General features: G+C 59.8%; 2 protein-coding genes across 4 annotated transcripts; one reads left to right on the top strand and one right to left on the bottom strand.

Moving 5' to 3' along the window:
* The first annotated feature begins 598 nt into the window (after positions 1-598).
* On the top strand, positions 599-11,786 carry KLHL21 (kelch like family member 21). The gene is made up of 4 exons (XM_081055419.1): positions 599-1,718; positions 3,827-4,232; positions 7,314-7,386; positions 8,604-11,786. The coding sequence occupies exons 1-4, from the start codon at positions 698-700 to the stop codon at positions 8,895-8,897; spliced, it is 1,794 nt and encodes a 597-aa protein (XP_080911545.1). The 5' UTR covers positions 599-697; the 3' UTR covers positions 8,898-11,786.
* A 1,626-nt stretch (positions 11,787-13,412) lies between these two features.
* On the bottom strand, positions 13,413-20,597 carry ZBTB48 (zinc finger and BTB domain containing 48). Of its 3 annotated transcripts, none has more exons than XM_081056352.1 (11): positions 20,541-20,597; positions 19,236-19,926; positions 18,498-18,739; positions 16,452-16,563; positions 15,768-15,860; positions 15,398-15,484; positions 15,089-15,243; positions 14,540-14,676; positions 14,304-14,468; positions 13,866-13,954; positions 13,413-13,769 (listed from the first exon to the last, which is right to left on the bottom strand). In XM_081056352.1, exons 2-11 carry the CDS (start codon positions 19,917-19,919, stop codon positions 13,473-13,475), a joined length of 2,061 nt encoding a protein of 686 aa, XP_080912478.1. In that variant the 5' UTR covers positions 19,920-19,926; positions 20,541-20,597; the 3' UTR covers positions 13,413-13,472. The 3 variants fall into 3 exon arrangements, with proteins under 3 accessions (XP_080912478.1, XP_080912477.1, XP_080912479.1); XM_081056351.1 differs by having other exon boundaries at positions 20,468-20,597; XM_081056353.1 differs by having other exon boundaries at positions 19,236-19,922; positions 20,468-20,562.
* Positions 20,598-20,746: the final 149 nt, after the last annotated feature.

Below are 20,746 nucleotides of genomic sequence, written 5' to 3' on the forward strand. Positions count from 1 at the left end.
TGCGCCAAGAAAAAACCTCCCCTAAAAACTTTATACGTGTTCACGCTTTGCTCCTGAATGACAATCCTGATGTTTGAAATCTTTTCCGTGATAGTGTTCACTAGCAACCCGTGGAACTAGTGGAATTAAAAAAAAAAAAAAAAGCCACTGTACCGAGCCTCCCTGGAGCTCGGGGGCGGACGCAGTTGGGAAGTCTGGCGCGAAAGGGTGGCTTCGGTTTGGGGCGCCGCGCTGGCCCCCACTGAACACGGTTTTGTTCAGCAGCCGGGCCCGGCTGGGTCGTGGGTAGGCCCCGGAGGCCCCCATTCCCGGAGCGCGGCACTGCAGACCCTCGTTGAGAACACTTGTCACCCGCCGTCCCCGGCCCGAGCGTCGGCGGGAGGCTGCAGGAAGCCCCGGAAGGGCGGAGAGAGGGAGCAGCGCGGGCGGCGGTGACTCAGCCGGGAGCGCGGGGGCGGGCGCGCGCGAGGGGAGACGAGCCAGCCAGCGGCGCCCGGTGGCCGCGCCAGGCCCGCGGGGGTTAAGGGGGCGGTGCCGCCGGCGCCCCGCCCACGCCCGGGCCAGCCCTCCGGAGGCCGCGGCGCCCGGACGTATTTATAGCGGCGGCAGCGGGCGCGCCGCGTCTCTCCCGCTGGCCCCGGCCGCGGCCTCCCGGAGCACCGTGCGCCCCTACCCAGCGCCCCGCAGCGAAGGCGCCATGGAGCGGCCGGCGCCCTTGGCCGTGCTGCCTTTCTCGGACCCCGCGCACGCGCTGAGCCTGCTGCGCGGCCTGAGCCAGCTCCGTGCGGAGCGCAAGTTCCTGGACGTGACCCTGGAGGCGGCGGGCGGGCGCGACTTCCCGGCGCACCGCGCCGTGCTGGCAGCCGCCAGCCCCTACTTCCGCGCCATGTTCGCCGGGCAGCTGCGCGAGAGCCGCGCCGAGCGGGTGCGCCTGCACGGCGTGCCGCCCGACATGCTGCAGCTGCTGCTAGACTTCAGCTACACGGGCCGCGTGGCCGTAAGCGGCGACAACGCCGAGCCGCTTTTGCGCGCCGCCGACCTACTGCAGTTCCCGGCCGTGAAGGAGGCGTGTGGCGCCTTTCTGCAGCAGCAGCTCGACCTGGCCAACTGCCTGGACATGCAGGACTTCGCCGAGGCCTTCAGCTGCGCGGGGCTGGCGAGCGCGGCGCAGCGCTTCATACTGCGCCACGTGGGCGAGCTGGGCGCGGAGCAGCTGGAGCGGCTGCCGCTGGCGCGCCTGCTGCGCTACCTGCGCGACGACGGGCTGTGCGTGCCCAAGGAGGAGGCCGCCTACCAGCTGGCGCTGCGCTGGGTGCGCGCCGACCCGCCGCGCCGCGCGGTGCACTGGCCGCAGCTACTCGAGGCCGTGCGCCTGCCCTTCGTGCGCCGCTTCTACCTGCTGGCTCATGTCGAGGCCGAGCCCCTGGTGGCGCGCTGCCCGCCCTGCCTGCGCCTGCTGCGGGAGGCGCGCGACTTCCAGGCGGCGCGCTACGACCGCCACGACCGCGGGCCCTGTCCCCGCATGCGCCCGCGCCCCTCCACCGGCCTCGCCGAGATCCTCGTGCTCGTGGGCGGCTGCGACCAGGACTGCGACGAGCTGGTCACAGTCGACTGCTACAACCCGCAGACGGGCCAGTGGCGCTACCTGGCCGAGTTCCCCGACCACCTGGGTGGGGGCTACAGCATCGTGGCGTTGGGCAACGACATCTACGTGACGGGTGAGTGGGCCGGTCAAGAGGACTCTAGGCCAGCCGGCCCCTTCAGGCAGGGGTCTCTAGGGTTAGTCACCTGCGCCCCTGGGTCTACCTGCCAGATTCGCCCACAGAACGTGGAGTCCAGGACCCGACCTGAGTGCAAGCGGTCGCTTCCTTTTCCCCAAGCTGGCCAGTGCGTACCGTTCTAGGATCGCTACCTTGGAACTAGAAGATACTTTGTCCCCTTGTGTAGTGGGGACAAGTAGCCGATTGTGGGTCTCTAACCCGCCCGTTATGGTCTGCCTGGGTATCCCACTCCTTGCCAGGGGAGGTGCCGCCCCCCCTTTTGGTTGGATGATACTGGGGCGTTCACCCCACACAATCGGTGCTTTCTTTTCTCCCTAAGGGTGGTCCAGGGACAGGTCCTGGGCTGACGCACTGTGAGGCATCCATTCTCCACTCCCAGGGATTTTTCCCTCCCAGCTGAGCCACCCAGGCTTCCTGACGCCTGCATTTTGTCACCGGTGACTTGGTTCTCTTAGACTTGCACCTTGGCCATGCACTGTGGGTCACATGGTGTTTAGGCTGCTCCCAGCCCAGTGACTGTAAACATAGTCACATGCTAAGAGATTTTCTCCCAGTTACTTGGCCCAAGCCCCAAAACACTGCCGAGTCATGCTGGGCGGGTCCCAGCCAGCCCCAGTCCTGGGTTTCTCCCACATTTTTTATTAAGGCTAAATCCTGGCTCAAACAGAAGGCTGCCTCCTTCCATGGGGTGAGCAGGGGCGGTGTCCGTGACGGCTATATAAGGAAAGAAGCAGCCTGAGTGTGCATTCAGGCCCTGCCAAGGGCTGTTATCAGGCAGTGAAGCTCAGGGCTGGGCCAGCCTGGCACATTCCAGAGAAAGCCACCTCTGAGACTTGCTCGAGTGTTCCTGTGGGGCTCTGAGCTGATGAGTGGGAGGCATCCTGACCTAAGGACAGGCCTCCTTGGCCTTCACCTTCAGGCCCAGCCTCTGCTGGCATCTCCCAGAATCAGACTCTTTGCAATCTAAGGTTGGCTCTGTGTTTGGGAACCGTGCCCCCCACCACCAAGTCTGGCCAGGGAACTCCTGCCCCAAACTGGTCAGACGGGCCCCAACTTTGCCCACCCTTAAATGTCTCAGCTTAACAGCTAATCCTTTGGGTTTAGACAGGTGGCTGGGTCATTCCAGACAGCTGCCTGTAGGGAATTTCACAGGGTGAGCAAGCGGCCTCAGCTGCCATAGACAGTTCTATAGAAAGGAGGCAGACAGAGTGCACTTGACACGAACTTGTTTTCTCCCCGTAAAAAGCTCAGGGCCATGAGGTGGATAGAATGTCATGCCTGGTCCGCCTGTGGCGCCAGCTTCGGGGTAGGGAATGCAACCCCAGGGTTCTGGGCTCCCTTCCTGCTGAGGGAATTCTAAGTCCTGAGTAGACCTGCTTTAATGGATGATTACAGTCAGCACCACTGTTTTTTATTTTTTAGCTCTTTTTGAAGTAAACACAGACAGAAGAGTATATAGTATACTTGGATGATTTGATGAGTTTTTCCAAACAAAACATGTCAGGAACCCGCACCTAAATCAAGAAGCAGAGCCCAGAAGTCCACTGGCAGCATGACTTTCTGTGTTGGGTCTTTTGCCTGCAAAGTGAAGTAGATTTCCTCTCAGCTATTCCTGGCACAGCCTTTGTTAGGTGCTGGCCAGGAAGCCTAGAATTTGGTGAACAATTCCCTGTGCACCCCCCCCCCCATGCTTTGTGGCTCCCTGGGAGAACTGACTCAGACCTGACACCATGGTCCATCTGAGGTTGCTGTTTACTTAAAATTGCAGCCCCAGGGCCTTTGCTTGGCCAGCAGAGATTTGACAGTGCTTTGATGGCGTGAAGGTCCGCCATCCTTGTGGACAGCGGGCGGCATCTGCATTGCCTTAGCCCCAGCATGGAGCCCCTGGCCGAGGCATTGGTGAGAGAGGACGTGTGTTTACCTCAAAGTCCAGGGAGGTTCATCCCTTCCCTGGAGACGCCCTCTCAGAAGTTCAGGGACTCGTAGGTGGGTGACTCACCCCAAGTCGGCATGGGCTGACCTGTCCGTTGTACATGTCCCGGCAGGAGGGTCTGATGGCTCGCGGCTCTACGACTGTGTGTGGAGGTACAACTCAAGCGTGAACGAGTGGACGGAGGTGGCTCCCATGCTGAAGGCCCGCGAGTACCACAGCTCCTGCGTGCTGGACGGGCTGTTGTACGTGGTGGCCTCGGACAGCACGGAGCGCTATGACCACACCACCGACTCCTGGGAGGCCCTGCAGCCCATGACTTACCCCATGGACAACTGCTCCACCACAGCATGCCGGGGCCAGCTCTATGCCATTGGCTCCCTGGCCGGCAAGGAGACCATGGTGATGCAGTGCTACCACCCAGACATGGACCTGTGGTCGCTGGTGGACTGTGGCCAGCTCCCTCCCTGGTCCTTTGCCCCCAAGACAGTGACTCTGAATGGACTCATGTATTTCATCAGGTGAGTCCCAGGGGCCAAGGCCACCGTGTGATCTTTCTTACCAGGCCCCGTGCTAAGCACATCGCTGCTGTTCTCCCCATTACACAGATGAGGAAACTGAGGCCAGTCGGATCCAAAGCTGGGTCTTTCTGACTTGGAGCAGCTGTTTCTTTCTGCCTCACTTCTTAGAGAGCTTTCTATGGGCTTCTAGGTTTTCTTAACCAAGGGATCCCAAGTGTGGTGAAGTGAGATTCTTTCAGAGGACTTTTTTGAGATTCATAGACTCTAAATGAAATGTGTCCGTTTGGTGAACTTCCACCTGGAGGGTCCACTAAAGGCCCTGGCTGTTCCCACATAGCATTGTTTCAGAAGGAACCTGTCCTACCTAAGAGGGATTCTGAATCTTTAAAAGACCAGAGGAGAGCTTTTGGGGAAGCTGTGGCCTTGTCAGAGGGGGGCCCTTTGCTCACCAGCAGAGTGTCCACGCTCAGGCAGTTGGGCAAGAAACCAGGTGGTGAGTTCGGTCCCGCTCCCTGTTTAAAGCAACACTTTTGTGTCCAGTGCATTTCCGCAGGTTCTGTCTATTCCCTTCCCACCTGGCTTGGCACAGGGAGGGCTCAGGGCTTACTGAATGAATGCTGTTGTCCAAGGATCCCATCAGGGCAGGAGCTGGTGTTGAGGCCCAAAGCTACCTGTGGGAATGATGACAGTAGTTAGAGCTCATTGGGGACCTGGACCTGCCGAGCGCTGTGTGGCCCGTTTCGTGGGCATTTTTCTGGTTGATCTCTATGACTGTCTGATGAGATGGGCACCACTGTCGTCCCTGTTCCACAGAACAGAGGCTTAGAGGGGTAGGGGACTTCCAGCCACGGGCTTTAAGTGGTGGCACAAGGGTTGAACCAAGGACGTCCGTCCCAGGTCCCTGACCACAGCCTCCCTGGGCCAGGCTGTGGCCCTTCAGGCAGCCATTGGGTCACTGCGCATCCACTGGTCCTGATGACTAGTCACAGCTAAATGCCCCCTCCTGATGGGCCAGTGGGCAGCTGGGGAACTCGGAGCTCCTGCCTGCGGAGCACAGCCTGTGTGTGTCTCCTCCCCTCCCTGGCCTGGAGCCTGCCTGAAGCTGTGGGGCCAGGAAGGTATGAATAGCGCTCCCCTGTTCCCTTTCCCTCTCAGAGGACCTGTGCACTTTGCTTCTCAGCACGCCCCACCCCCAGCCATCTGAGCCGCCCCTCCCCCAGGCTCCAGGCTCCTTCCCAGGCTTCCTGTATAAGCACATTAGGACAGAGGTGGCAGCTTGCAAGTGGCCAAGGGGCCAGGTCTCGCCGTGTGCCAAGAACCTGCGGTCTGCTCTGAGAAAGCCCTGGGATCTCAGCTAGCTCCTGGTCCTGTTACACACGTCATCTGACCCTTCGCCCAGCTCCCCAAGTCATGGTAGATGTCTTCAAGGAGGGGGTGGAGGCAGCTATAAATACAGTTTACCAGCGTGCCAGCCCCTGGGCCATAGTTCAAGGCTGGTGCCTTTGAGAATGCCCTCCCGCGCTGTGGTCCTAGAACAAGGGTGTCTGAGGTCCAGCCAGCTGCGGAGAGCCCCTACACTTTCCTCCTCCTGACCTGTCACTTGTCATTGCTAAACCACCCCACATGGAAGCATTAGGTGCCCCCTGCACCCCCTGTGAGCTTTTGTAAGAGTTCACCAGGGAAGACGGTTTTAGCTCTGCCCCTCCCCCATCTGGCTGAAAAACTGAGCTGCTAGGAAGGCAGCGCCTTTGTCCTTCAGGTGGGTAGTGGGGGCCTGGCCTTGGCTGAGAGTGCGGGCAAGTCCTGGGTCTGATGCACTCGGTGTTTGTCCCAGAGCCACCCTGTTCTTGCACTTTGATACCTCATGAGCCATATAACCCCCTCTCCTTGGAATGCCACCCATCAGGACCGTTCCTGCCGAAAGGTGCCATCCCAGGCAGGCAGCCAGTGCTACATGGAGGTCTCACCCTCTCGCTGCTGTCCTGAGCTGTAAGCAGTACCCCGTTGCTCCGTCTTCCCCCTGCCCTGGTCCTCGGTTAAGGTGGCTCCTTGGCTGGGGTGCCCTGACCCCTGCAGAGGAAGGCGCTGGGAACATTTTCCAGCCTGGCGCCTTCTGGCTACAGCGTATGTGTCCCTGCTGGGTAGCAGGCAGCCCTATGGGTCTCAGTATTAATTATCATAGGGGCCCCAACGTAAGAATGGCTTTTACATTTTGAGCTAGAGGTAAAAAAAACAAACGAGTAACATTTTATCACATGTGAAAAGTGCACAATTCAAATTTCTGCACCCATAAATAAGGTTTTGTTGGGACGCAGCCACCCCTTTGTGTATGTGTGCCTAAGGCTGCCTTTTGTGTTAGGACTGCGTGTTGGGGAACGTCTGCGGAGCCTGAAATATTTCCTGTCTGGCCCCTCCCCTGACCCCTGACCTGGGATCCTTATGACTACAGTTTTGGAGGCAGTGTCTTTGAACCCTTTATTGCAGGGATCAGGAGCGTGTCAGACAAGGTTGAAGGGAAGCACAGCATTGGTGTCTTCCTTCCTGGAGTTGTGCTTACCCTGCCAGGTGCTGGGGACGCAGCAGTGAACAGGATGGGATTTGGAGGGGCTGACATCAGTGGTGACAGCAGTGGCCAGGGCACACGGGGAGGCGGCACAGGTGGGGGCAGGCCTGGACCGCACAGCCACAGGAGGCTGTCCTGAAGAGGTGGCACGTGTCCACATCGGAAGGATGAGTGGTGGGCAGGACCCTGACAAGTTTAAGATCTGAAGCAAGCCCGTGTGGCCACAGCGAGGGGAGGGGGCAGCGCGTTGGTGCTGGGCTGTGGGGAAGGGTTTAAGCACTTCAAGGCGTGGTCTTTGGGTTTGGGGAGCAGGCTGGGTTGTGGCCTTGAAGCCCAGGCCAGATAGGTGTGAGGGCCTGAAGTCAGGAATAGGGATAGGTCTCACTGGCTAGTGGGCTGCCGTATGGCCCCAAAGGTGTCCCCAAAGGCGAAGGGCTTGGAGGACCCTCCTCTCTAGCCGTTCACACCCAGGGTTCTCCCATCCTTGCTCTGACCTGATCTCCCCCTACTCTCCACAGGGATGACTCTGCCGAGGTGGACGTGTACAACCCCACGAAAAACGAATGGGACAAGATCCCATCTATGAACCAGGTAAGCTTACCTGTGATGGAAGCAGCGACTGGTCCTGTTTTGTGGCCCAGGCGTCATCCTAAGTGTTTGGGAGACCATCCTGGTGTGCAGGGCCTGGGTTGAGCCCTTTCCTGGTGTTCTCTCACTTCGTAGAGGGCGGGTGTTGTCCTGTTTGTTACTGAGACACCAAGACCTTAAGTAAGATCCCAGGGTCACACAGCTTAGTGAGATCCTGCATTAGGACCAGTATTTGTTGAGTAGCTGCTATGAAGCGGAGAGCGTACTAGAGAAGAGTGTTCCACAGGCAGACAACAAGTGCAAAGGCCCCGGGGCAGGACATGCCGAGGGTGCTCTCGGAACAAGCCCCCACAGCTCAGTGTGGCTGGAGCAGAGTGAACAAGCAGACAACAGAGGGGACGAAGTCAGACAGGAGGTCTTTGGGGACTGACGTTGGGGACACATTTATTCAGCACCAGCTGTGTGCTCTGAATAGGACACATGGCTGCTGCTGCCTGCCTGGGGTCTCTTCTCTCTGCTTGTTGCCAAGAGAGGTGCGGAGCCTGATGGCGTGGTGCAGCCGGGAAGGCTGGGCAGCATTTGGCCACATGGGTGGTCTCCTTCGTCCCCGACACATGTCTGCACCCACCTGCATCTTTTCTGTCTTTATTAAAATTTCCAGACCTGCTCATGATAACTCTGCATGGCAAGTGGCACAATTTACAACATCACGGCTTAACTTCTTCACGTGTAGGAGATGTAACTTCCTGTTTTTCCCCATAATGAGTTATACATGCTCATTATAGCAAATCCGGGAAAGATGGGATAGCCCAGCCTGATGGCTCCAAGCCCAGACTTTGGGTCAAGTCCCAGCTCTGTGGCGGTCAGCCATACGAGGCTCAGTGTCCCCATCTTACACATGGGGAGGACACTTGTGCCCACCTTAGAGGGCTGGTGCTGCTCACAGGGCGACTTGGTGCCTCTGTAGCCCCCTGCCCACCATAGGGACCAGGTGTGGCATGTGACCTCTGGGTGTGGAGCCCCGTTTTCCTAGCTGGTGTGTAGGAAGGGCGTGGGCCGGTCCTGGAAAGTATGCAAGGGTGGCTCGCAGCACCACTTCCAGAAGTGCCAAGGCAGCCCCTCCCAAGGGTCCCGGGCACCTTCTCCATGGAGAGGGGCTGCAGGGACTCTGCTCTGCCCTCGCTTCTGGCCTCCACTCACCTGTCCCCCTTGGCCCACAGGTGCACGTGGGGGGCAGCCTGGCCGTCCTCGGAGGGAAGCTCTACGTGTCGGGGGGGTACGACAATACGTTTGAACTCTCGGATGTGGTGGAGGCCTATGACCCCGAGACCCGGGCGTGGAGCGTGGTGGGCCGGCTTCCGGAGCCCACCTTCTGGCATGGCAGCGTCAGCATCTTCCGCCAGTTCATGCCCCAGACACCCTCAGGCGGGCATGGCTTTGAGCTGGACAGTGGCAGCAGTGACGTGGATGTGGGCCGGCCCCGGCCACCCCAGAACCCCCATGAACTGCACTAGCCCAGGCCTGGCCCAGGGAGGGCCTCGGTGCAGGTAACCCAGCACCTTTTGGGGGGCAGCAACCCCTCCTCCGTGCACGAGGACAGGTTAGGCTCACCAGGCAGAGCCCGGACTCGGAGTCTGACTCCTGGAGAGTCCTGTACACCCAGAGCCTGGGTCACAGCTGCTGGGGCCAAAGCCAGTTGTAAGTGCCCCTCTGTTGGTCCAGGAAGGGCCAACGTGTCTCCCTGCCAGCACGTCTGGCTCCAAGAGGTCACCCCAGCTGTGCCCCCACCCCACCTCACCAGTGCAGCACGCACCCCGCCTGCTGCTGCCACCTGCTCCTCTTTGCTCCACCTGGGCGCGGGGGGGTGGGGGGGGCACTTCTGTGGTGTGAGTGGAGGGGGCGGGGTCCTCCCTTGGAAGTCTGAGAATGGCCCAGCTGTCTTAGAGCATCAGGGGTCAGGCGGAAGGTGGCTGCAGTGGGGTCCCAAACTCTGTGTCCAGTGCTGGATGTCCCAGCTGGCCAGCTCCCCAGAAGAAGGAGGTCTCACGCCAAAACACCCCTCAGAGGGATGGGCTTCCAGGAGGTGAGCTCAGACTTGGGGACGCAGGGCTGTGGGCAGGAGTGTGGCCTTGGGGGCCTAGAGGGACTTGCTAAGTGTTTGCTGTCTCTAGTGGACCTGGGCTGAGGCAGGCACTGGGTGTCCCTGTCCACCCACCCCACCTGCTGGTGTGTTGCCCCCTGGCTTGGAGACCTCTGGGACCTTGTCTCAGGCTGAGGCAAGAGAGGGCAGACGCCTGCAAATACAAGGTTGAAGCCCAGCTGGGCAGACTCACTGGCTGGCCTGTGAGCGAGAAGCCTGCTCCTTGTAAAGCAAGCTCTGGGCAGGGTGGCCTCAGTGGTTGGTTGCAGGTTTGAAATGCAGTTTGGCCTTTCCTTAAAAGAAGGCAGCTGGAACCAGGGTCAGATTGATTTGGTTTTTTTTCTGTTGCAGTGCCTCTGGGGAAGCTTTCTGCAGGGTGTGGGGGGGCGGTGCCTTAAGCCCTTCACGAGCAGGGGTTCCAGGGAAACCCTGCAGCTCAGGGGCCCATTTTCTCTGGGGAATGTAAGTGTTTCTGTGGATTGGGGGATCTTGTCCCCTCAAAGTCTCCAAAGTAGCCTTTGCTTGAATTTGTTTTCCTTCCAGAGAGAAAGGTGTCTGCGTTTTCCTTGTTAGATACTAAACTGAAAGCAAATGTTCACTGCGTTGCCTTTTCCCGGTGAACTAAGATGGCCAGGCAGCATGATGGTTCTGGGGAGGAAGTGTGGCCTTCACGCTGTTTGATGGGCCCACCTGTGTGTGATGTCATTGCTCCAGGTTAGAAATTGTGCTCTGGACACCCTGCTGGAGTGGCCACAGCTCACAGCCATCCCCTCCCATCCCCTTGGGATTGTCATTCCTGAGCACCCACTGTGTGCCAGGCACTGTTGGAGGTGGGGGAGGGGTCGGGCCAGCCAGGGGCTCCTGTGGGCCTGGGCACCATGTGCTCAGCTGCCCCACACTGTTGCTTCCTGCTCCCTGCGGACCCTCCCCCAGGTTTGCCTTCATCCTTCCTGGGTGAGTCAGGGTTCGCCTGCCCCTCTTTCCCCAGCCATGGTCTTAGCCCTCAATGCTCCCTCTCCACAGGGGCAGCTGTGGCTGAGCCCACCCAGAGGTTGTCCGAGCTCCGTGGGGTGGCTGTCTTCGGTTCCTTTGCAGGCAGAGGCTGCCCAAGTGTGATGGCTTGTGTCCTGTCAGTGGCACGGGGACAGCAGGCAGGGCTGGGCTGTGTGGATTGATTGAGCCCTGATTATATACTAGCACCAAGCTCAGTGCCAGAGAGACTGTGTATTGCCCAGTTAGTGTGGGGACATGTCGCAGATTTTGTGATAATTGTGACAGGAGGGCCTCCCAGAGGAAGGGTGTAAGTCTTGGTCTCATGGAGACTCCTGGCACCCTTACTTGGGGCCGTCTCCATAGAGGGCCCCCTCGGCACCCAAGAGGGTGAAACAGGGAGTGGAAAGAGGATGTGAGCTGTGGCCACCACAGCTCTCCCCTCCTCCCTCCAGACAGGCATGGCTGTGACCCTGTCAGGGTCAAGGATTTCCCCTGGGCAGCAAGATATGTAAAGCTTTGTTGTTGAGACAGGGCTGCAAACGCTGTTGATTTTCTTATGAAACCAGCCTTTGTCTGGCCTTCCCTCGTGGCTGGGTGCCCAGTGTCCTGAGCTCCTGCTCTTCTTTTTGCTACTTCTCCCTGACCGGCCACCATTGGACAGACCATCCCACTGTCTGGCGGCTGCCCAGATGATGGACCAGGGAAGGAGAGACAGGGTTGGGTTTGCGTCCTTCTCCAGGTCCCCGCCGCCCAGCCTCTCTCTTTGGTTGGATAGACTAAGGATGGGAAGGGAAGGCAGCAGCCTTGGCAACAGGCTCCAGCTGGCCGTCCAGCATCAGGGACAGCCCTTCAGAAATGTCTGCTCCCTTCCCTGCCCTCCTGGCTTCCCATCGTGGGATCTGTGCTGCCAAGGGGCCACCATTTAACAGAAGTCTGTGCACTGACGTGGGGCCAGAGGCTGGGCCACTGGGGGTGGGGACTGCGTGTTGGATGTGCACACCTTTATCTATAAGACAAATTAAGTTATGAGAATTCAGTGATAGTATTTAATGCTGACCTAGGAAGTATTCTCTATTTATATGACTTCAGAGACTTAGGTACTAACGGACACACTCCCTCAGTGTCCAGCACCCAGTTCCAACCCCCGAGGGTGGGGTCGGTTTGCGTATTTATTTGTCTGTTCTGTAGGCTTACGTGTCCAGAATCCTGTAAGGTTTTAGGATGCCTTCAATAGGTACTTTTTGAAATAAAAATGTTTCCTATACACTTGATGTCGTTCCCTTTATGCTGCTGTCTTGGGACTTTCAGGCCGAGGCCAAACATGTCTGGCAAGGGGAGCAGAGAAGTGTCAAGGAACGAAGTGGGGGCGTCGCTGTGCAGGGGCGGGTCATAAGGCAGAGTGGAGCGCCCAGGGCTCCTGCTAACCGTCTTGGGGCAACGCTCTTTAGGCCCCGTCTCGTCTTAAATCATTACAAGGTATGAAGTAAAGAGGAGACAAAGCCCAAGACGTGAGCAACACGGGTGGTTTGTCCAAAGCTGATTCCGGCCTCTTGGCTCCACCTGTTGGCGCTGCACTTACTCCCCCAGCCTCTCCTGACGGTGTGGTTCCAGGGCGATGAGATCCTGTCTCTGCAGTGGATGAACCTCGGACTCGGGGCAGGGGATGGAGGGTCCTGGAAGAGGCCGTGGACTCCCTGGCAGGAAGCTCAGAAATGTCCCTCACATCTGTAGGCCCTCTGAACCCAAGGAAGAGGCCGGTGCCTGGGCTGGGACGGGAGCATTTTGAGGCTACAGTTAGCCTTTGTAATATCCTTGCCAAAACTGCTCTGAAGCACTCAACCTGGGCTGCGTCATTTCACTTGAACTGTCATTACCTCTGAGCTCCCCAGGAGTCAAGGAATAAAAGGGAAGACTGTTTGGTGGGTTCTGGGTCTAAATAGAAGGTAGTGGTGCTCCTGAAACTCCAGAAGAAACTGCGTAGCTTGGGGCTGGTGTTCCAGGCGCCCTCCTGGGGTGGAACTTGTCTGGCCCGACAAGCTCTTGGGGTCAGGACCATCACCATCACTCCTTCAGAGTTCCACTGTGCCAAGCCCTGAGTGGGTGGGGCAATTGTAAACTGGCACAGATTCTGACACTCCATTGAGTGCTTTGGTCGACGTTCCCTCCCCTGAAGTCTGGAAAGTGAGTTTTTCGGTCACTGGACCAACACCATGGCAGAGGTGACACTGCCTTCCAGGGCTAGGTCATAAAAAGGCCTTGCAGGTTTGGCCTGTTGGGGCTTTTGCTCTTGGCACCCAGCCACCATGCTGCGAGGGCATGCAAGCAACCAGTGGAGAGGGGCCCAGGCCCACAGCCAGTGCCAACTTGCCAGGCTCAGAAGTGGGCCATCTTCAGAGCAGCCCGAGCCCCAGGGAAGTTCTGGGGTGGTTTGTAATCCAGCATTGGGAACTGGAACAGCACGCTCCCTCAGTTAGTTTGGGAAGCCTGTGCTGTTACTAATTCCACTACAAGATGAGGAAATGAAGTGGTTAGTAACCGTAACCTGCTCCACGTCACAGGCTATAAAGGAGTTGGGAGGCTCAGTAATGAACTGTACCCCAACTAGCTGGCAGCACCCCAGCTATGAAATAGGAATGCTACTGAGTCTGACCCCTGCTCTTGGTTCTAAAACCCTGATAGAATGAGGGATGGGACACAGGTGACAGCTTCCCAAGCCAGAGGCTTGGCCCCCAAAGCTATCCATCCCAAGTGTTCTTCTGGTGATGTCTCCCAACAAGGTGGGGAACTGCTGGCTGAGCTCTGAGGGGCACCGTTTCTTCTAGGGGACACCGTGGGGAACCAGCACATCTGGAGGCCAGGTTACTGGAGATCAGACCATTAGTCAGGCTGAAACAATCTAGTCCAAAGCCATGTGATTTATTGAGGGTGGGAGCCAAGTGGGCTGAGGTGGGTGGGGCTACGTGTCACAGTCCTCAGGAATGGCAGCTGTGATAAGGAGCGAGGGTTCCATGACACCCGGGCTTGCGAAGCTCTCCTCCGCACACAGTCTCTGGCCAGGGAGTTGGGAGGCCAGGCCCCCTTGGGCCAGGGACTCCACGATGACCTCGGCCGAGCCCACCTCCAGCTCAGCAGGCGGCTGGAGCGCCACCACCACCATCTTCTCATCCTCGATGACCAGGTTCCGGAGCTTGCGCTGCCGTGGGTTGTAGTTCTCCACCCGGTCGTGGATCTCCATGTGCCTCCGCAGGTGGGCCTGCGGGGGAGGGGGCTCAGGGCTGTGCTGAGAGGAGCCTGGGGGGAGGGGCTAGGGAAGGGAGCCCCAGGGGGCAGGAGGTGACCGCAGGCTTACCTGCCGGGTGAACTTGTAGCCACACTCAGTGCACTCAAACTTCCTTACGCCCTTGTGCCTTCGGACGTGCACACGCAGCTGCTCCACAGCTGCAGGCAGAAAGAGCCCCCATTAGGAGAGTCGGTAGTGGGCAAGTGGGCCTCATGCCGAGGTGGGGGTCCTCTGGGTTTGCAACTGCCAGGCTGTACAGCGCCACCCCGAGGTCACTAGTGCACAGGACCCAGGGGAGCTTCCACCACCTCCCCTTTGGTCCAAGCAGGTAACCGTGGGGAATGGAAGAGGTCCCCACCAAGGAGGAGCATGGGAAAGCCACTGCTGCACCTGACCTCACCCACTGGAGGAGACTCCCCAACTCTGGTGGGCAAGGAATGGAGATGGCCTGCCCTCTGTTCCACCCAGGGAAGGGGGAGGGGTGAGGGCCTCCGCCAGCCCAGGTACCTTTGAAGGTCTTCCCACAGATCTGGCAGAAGTGGGGCCGGCCCTCCTGGTGGCGGCTGGCCACATGCCTCAGCAGGGGCCCCTTCTCGGTGAAGCGCTGCTCGCAGAACTCACAGCTGAAGGGCCTCTCGCCAGTGTGGGTGCGGTTGTGCTTGTCCAGGCTGGCTGTGGGGACAAGCGAGGGCTCAGCCTGGAGGCCTCAGCCCTGGGACTGGGAGGGGATGGGCCTGCCTCACCTTGGGTGCGGAAGGTCTTGCCGCAGAGGTGGCACTGGAAAGGCTTCTCGCCCGTGTGTGTGCGCAGGTGCATGTTGAGATTGGCCTTCTGGGTAAAGGCATGACTGCAGAACTCACAGACGTACGGCCTCTCGTTCCTGTCCGGGTGGGGGACACAGGCAGAGGCCATCAACAAGGGAAGCAGCATCCTCGCTCTGCTGAAGCTGGGAGCACAACTGGCTCCAGAGCCAAGGAAGCAGCAAAGCCAAAGAAAATGTGCCTGACCACTGGGATGGGCCCAGGCTTTGATGAGCTGCCTGGTGGAAGGAGGGCTTGGGAAGCACCAGGAAAGGGGCACCGGCTCCAGCCCAGGGCCTGTTCTAGCCTGCACTAGGTCCAGGCTGGGTCCCCAGCCTCTGCCTGGCAGACGTGCTCATCCCCCCAGATGCCCCCAACCCAGAAAGGCGAGAGGCGCCACAGTCAGCGTGGAGGGCACCATTTCGTGTGCTAGCAAACTGCCTTCCAGGCCAGCAGCAGGACAGGCCCTGGGGAAGACGGGCCACCCCCCACCTGTGCTTGGCCTTGATGTGCATCTGCAGACCGTTCCGGCTCGAGGCCCGGTGCCCACACTCCTCACACACAAACAGCTTCTCCCCACGGTGCTTGAAAGCCTCATGCAGCTGCAGCTCCGTTCGGGACAGGAAGCACTTGGCACAGGTGGGACACTGCAGGGCAGAGGGGCCAGATGGAGGGAGCAGGCCCAGGGCAAGGCAGGGTGGGGCTGCTCTAGGAGCTTCCCCCCACCCCTGGCCTTCTGCACCAGCTCCAGTCCAGCATCAGTGTGTGCCCGCCCCGCCCTCGGCACAGCCTGGCACTTACAGCGTGGGGTTTGGGGGCTCCGTGCAGCTTGATCATGTGACTCTGTAAGTCCTTCTTCTGCATGAACTGCTGGGAGCAGGAGGAGCACTGGAAAACAGGCCCATGGTCACCAAGGCAGCCTGTGCCCACAACCTTGGCACCCCCGAGGGCAGGGCCCCCCTTGAGAAGACGGGTGGCCCCCGTGCATACCCACAGGGATGCTGAACCTGCCCTCCCTGGAAAGAAACGAGGGCCCAAAAGGGGCCAGTGGCCCTGCACAAAGGTTTGGGGGCACTGGGTGGGTGGGGAAAGCTGGGCTCCTAGGGGGCGCCGAACACCATCCCACAGACCGGGCTCGGCAGGAGGGACCCTCGGGCAGGCCGAGCCTGACCTTGTAGGGCATCTCCCCTGTGTGCGACACCATGTGCACCCGCAGCTCCGTCCTCCGGCGGAAGGTCTCCTGACACACGGAGCACGTGAAGACCTGGCAGTGTGAGGGGCAAGCAGGGCTGCCATCAGCGGGGGCCTCTGCCTGCGACGGCGGCCTCGGCCCGGGCTTCCACTCGCTGCTGGGAGGAGCCTGCCCGAGGAGGGGGCCGCTAGGGTGGGAGAGGGCAACACGTAACCTGCCTGCCCTGACCCTGACCACAGCAAACCCACCACGCCAGGCTGGAGGCAGGGGCCCATCGGCCTTACCTGCAGCCCCTGCCCCTGGCAACAGCCTCTAGAAAGACAAGGGCAGGGTTTGGCTGGCCGCACCACATGGGGGTGCATGGGGCAGGGGGAGTGGCCATGTGGCCTTTCCCAGCAACTACCCTTCCTCTGAGGTACCACTTCCCCAAGTCCAGGGGCGGGGCAGGCAAACCCCAAATGCCTCCCTCCAAGTCCGTCCTGGGCTGTCCCTTCCGCTCTTGTGACCTGTGTCCCCCCACCTGTAATACCAGGGAGCCAAGTCGATGGCATGCAAGGAACCTGCAGCTCTCTTGAGTTTACTCTCCATCTAACACAGTCTCTCCTGGGGGACCCTCCCAGATGGCAGGAACACAGAGGCTAGCGTGCCACTGCCCACAAGTACCTGTTCTGAGCGGTTCATACAATTCCGGGCTTCATGCTCCAGGAGGTTCTCCTTGCGAAAGTAACACTTCCCACATTTGGGACACTCGAAGGGCTTCTCCCCAGTGTGCTTCCTGCCAGGAGAAGCCATTACAAGTGTGGGGTCTGAGTGGACTTCCCACCTTGCCCTCACCCAGTGCCCCCCTGGCTCCCTGTGGCTCACCACATGGCTGGTGAACCTGGAGGGGAGCCCGGAAACCCTCCTCCCTACTTCAGGCCCAGCTCCAGGCCTGACGGGCCGCCCCCGGGCCTGGCCCATCTTTCCTCGCCTCCGGCTACCCGAAATGCAGCCACCCCCGCCCGAGCCCCGGCCTGAGCCTACCCGTCTCCACTCTAAGCCAGCCCTCCTACAGCTTTTAACTTCAGTAGCCAGATGGGTGCTCAGTCAGATCTCATCATGTTTGTTCACAACCCGCCCAGGTCTCTATTCCACCCTGAGAAAAGGCCTGCGGCCCTGTGAGGGTGCAGGGGGCCTGCCCCCTACCTCGCTGTCCTCACTCTCCACGTCGCTATGCCTTGATCTCACCAAACCACCAGCTCACCTGCACCCCAGAGCCTCTGCCCTAGCTCTCCTCTCAGCCCGAACCTTCTCCCCAGCTACCCACTCGGTGGACTTCCTCACCTCCTTGGAGTCCGCTCAAATCTCCTTTAAATAGAATTGCAACCCTAGCTCGGCACCCTCGACACTGCTGTCCTTTTTCTTTTTGGCGGCACTTCCTGCCTTCCATCCTGCTGTCAAGTGACTTATCTGGTAGTGGACAGTCTGTGTTGCCCCACTGGAAGGCGAGCTCCCCAAGGCCTCTGCTGTGTTCGCTAAGGTTTCCCAAGCACCCGGAAGAGTCTTGTCAGCTGCTTGACAGACAGCTTGTGGAATGAATGGACTAAATGAACCCTGACCCCGGAGCCCGTGAGTGGCACCAGGAGCTCTCACAAGCTAAACTGCCTGCCATTAATCAGACGCTTCTCTCATCCTCTGCTGCTACAGACTGTCCTCGTCCCCCAGCCCAGTGACCTCAGGAGGCCATTCCCTCCTAGTTCTTAGGGCCAATGTGGCAGCCAGCAGCCCAAGGAGGGGATGGGGCAGTGCCTAGACCCGAGTCTTACACTGGGGGAGTGACCAGGAAGACGTGGACCATCTCAGGGTGCTTCCCACACTGGGACTTCTCCAAGGACTTCTCTGGTGGCAGCTGCCCCCAAGCAGGGAGAGCAAACAGGTTCCCCTCCTCCCAGCTCCAACTCCAGTCAGTCACCAGTGGCGTCCCAGAGTGCTGCAGTGAGAAACTGCATGTGGCCCAACTTGGCTCGGCAAGAAATGGCACCAGGTGGACCAGTGATGTCTTGGGCTAGGGAGTGGCAGGAATGGAAGGCAAGTCACCAGCTGCCATCCCTCGAGGCCTCGCAGAGACTCTGGGTCAGTGCTGTCCAACCCGGCAGCCAGGGACATGTGTCTAGAGTGTATGAGGAACTGAATGGATTTAATTCTGATTCTATTTGAAGTTAAAATAGCTGCATGTGGCATCTGATTTCCTTACTGGACGCTACAGCTTTAGACAAATGATCTTTTATGCTCCACTGACACTCCGGGGCTAACATTTCCCCAGAAATGCAGGCGGCACCAACCCTAAAGATGAAACCTCTTGGCCCAAAGCCCACACTCTGGGCCTTCAGAAATAGCTATGGCGGGGCCTCAGCCACAGCACAGGGCCACAGGCTTCTCATCCCCTTGGCAGAAACCAGCGGGAGGTCAAGGTCCACAGTGATTGCAGCTTGTTGACAAGGTGTGCACAAACCCACTCCCACCAGAGGCTCCCCGTAGGAGGGGACGAAGGAATCGGACCAAGGCTAGGTTCTCACTCCCTCATGGTCAGAGGCGTGCCAACCCCAGGCACAAGGTGGGTCTGAGAGGGCGCCCCTGGCCCTACATGGCCCAGAAAGGGGGAGCACAGGCCCCCTCCCCCAGCACAGGAATGGCAGACAGGAAAAGCAAATAGAAAAACAGAATGTTTACCTGTTGTGGACTTTTAGATAATATTTGCTGAGGAACTTTTTATGACATGTGGGGCATTCAACTGGCACGGCTGTACCTTTTCTGTTCTCAGGGGGCTCGGCTGCTAGGGAGCCTGCGCTCAGCGCTGGCTCGGCAGCACAGGACTTTCTGAGTACACCGGACGTCCTCCTGCTGGACACAGGCTCCATCTCAGAAACATAGTCGCCATTCCCGTCATCCTCAACTTGAACCACCACTTCCCACTAGAGCAGAAGAGGCAGCAGGAGGGGGGCGAGGTCACCAAATTAATCAGCAAGGGTTCTGGAGTGGATCTGCAGGGCGGCCAGCTCCATCCACTTCCAGCCCAAAGCCCAACCCAGGCCCATCCCCAGATGACTCCCTTTGTCTGTGACTGTTCCCTTCAGGATCCCAGGGCAGGCGGCACCCAAACCTTGCAGTTAGAGGACAGTGGCTCTATATGTGGGGAACTAGAGGTCTGGCTGGATTTCCCTACCCGGGGGAAACACCTGTAACCTTGAGGCCGCCCACTCCACCCCAAGAAACTGGCAACCACAGACAGCTGTGACTCGCAGAAAAGTCAGCCCAAGGCTGCAGGATGGAGCCAGTTTCCTACGTTTGGCCAAAGCCTATTTCGAAACCATGTAATAGCTTCTACCTTGGGGTTCACATTATGCCAGAAAAGTGTCAGTCTCTTCCCCCACTCCCGCCTCTTCATTTCCAGCACCCTGGGCACAGTACCTCATTACTCCCGCCCTGGAGCTGGGCACCTTCAGCCTCAAAGGGCCTTGGGGGCACTTTGCCATCCTCAGGCTCCTTGTCCTCTGGGGGACAAAGCTTCAGAGCCGGCTTGAGTTTCCCACGCAGGAAGGAGGGGCTCTCGCTCTGAGCAGGGAGACCAAGCTGGGGCCTCTGACTGCCGCTCAGCTCCTGGTCTGCAGGGACCTGACCCGCAGTCCTCGAAACTTCCTCTTCCTCCAAGCCTGCCAACGGCTTGAGGTGGCTGTTCACGTCCTGGGGGTCGGGTTTCCCCAGCCCACTCTGGCCACTTGGCGCCGGTCCCACTGAGGTTTTCGGCGTGAAGCTCTGGCACAGCTCCACAGCCTCTGGCACGCGCAGCTCCCTGGCGGCCAGGAGCACCTGATCCCGGTTCCCAGACGTGAGGGCAAGGTGACCGGTGTAGAAAAAGTCCAACAAGAGGCCAAAAATCTCAGCGAAGCCGGCAGGGAGGACAACGCTGCCTCCTGGGCCGTCCCCATAGAGACTCTGGAAGAAGTGGCTGCAGCAAGCGAGGACACTCCAGTGCGCCTTGAACACCAGGCCCCCCACGTCCAGGGTGGCGTCGCAGTACTGGCCCTTCTCCCGCTGCTTGTTCAGCTCCTGCAGAACCCTCACGCTGTGCTGGATAAAGGAGCCGTTGTCCATGGTCTGTCTGGAGGAGAGGAAGGCAACAGTGACAACCTGGCCAGCCCAACCCAGGGTCACGGGAGAAAGGCCCTGGACGGAGCAGAGGGGAAGGGGAGGCGGGCTCTACTCGGTCACGTCCATCACTCGCGGGCTTGGACCCCGTCCGGAGCGTGCACGCCGAGGCGGGCATGGCCCGGAGCCCCTGCAGGCCAGGGCCCCGTGAGCAGCCCACGTGCGGGTGGCCGGAGGGAGTGGGCGGCGGAGGCGCAGGGGACGGACGAGCCGCGGGCAGGACGCACAGCGTGGCGGGAGATAAGACTCGGCCGTGAAGCGGCGCTGGTGGAAGGAATCGGCTCGCGGGGAAAAGGGGCGGGCCAGGGCGAAGTGAGCCGCCGAGCACGGTGAGGACCCAGCGCAGGGCAGGGCGGCGGCTGCGGCCAGGTGAGCGGAGCCCCGCCCACACGTCCCGCGCGGCCGGGCGGAAGGCGGCCGCGGTCGTACTCCGTCAGCGCCCACGGCGGCCCGCAGCCCTCCGTCCCCCGCCCCGCACTCCCCGATCTTCTCACCGGGGCCGGTCCGCCCTGCGCCGACCCCACCGGCTCCGGGACGCATCGACTCCAGTCCCACCAAGCAACTAACCGGGCCGTACGCGCCCGGCCGACCGTACGGAACGCCGCCGTCGCCGCCGCCGGACGTGACGTCAGGGCGCGCCCGCCGGGGCGGGACGCTTCAGAGGCCCTGGGCTTCCACCTCCAACATCTGGGGGCGGGGTCACGCCTAAAACAGCCAATGAAATGTGAGGGGGCGGGGCTATGTCAAATTCTCTCGGTGCTGGGCCCGCCTCC

Source organism: Rhinolophus hipposideros (assembly GCF_964194185.1).
Source record: "Rhinolophus hipposideros genome assembly, chromosome: 8".
Lineage (NCBI taxonomy): Eukaryota > Metazoa > Chordata > Mammalia > Chiroptera > Rhinolophidae > Rhinolophus > Rhinolophus hipposideros.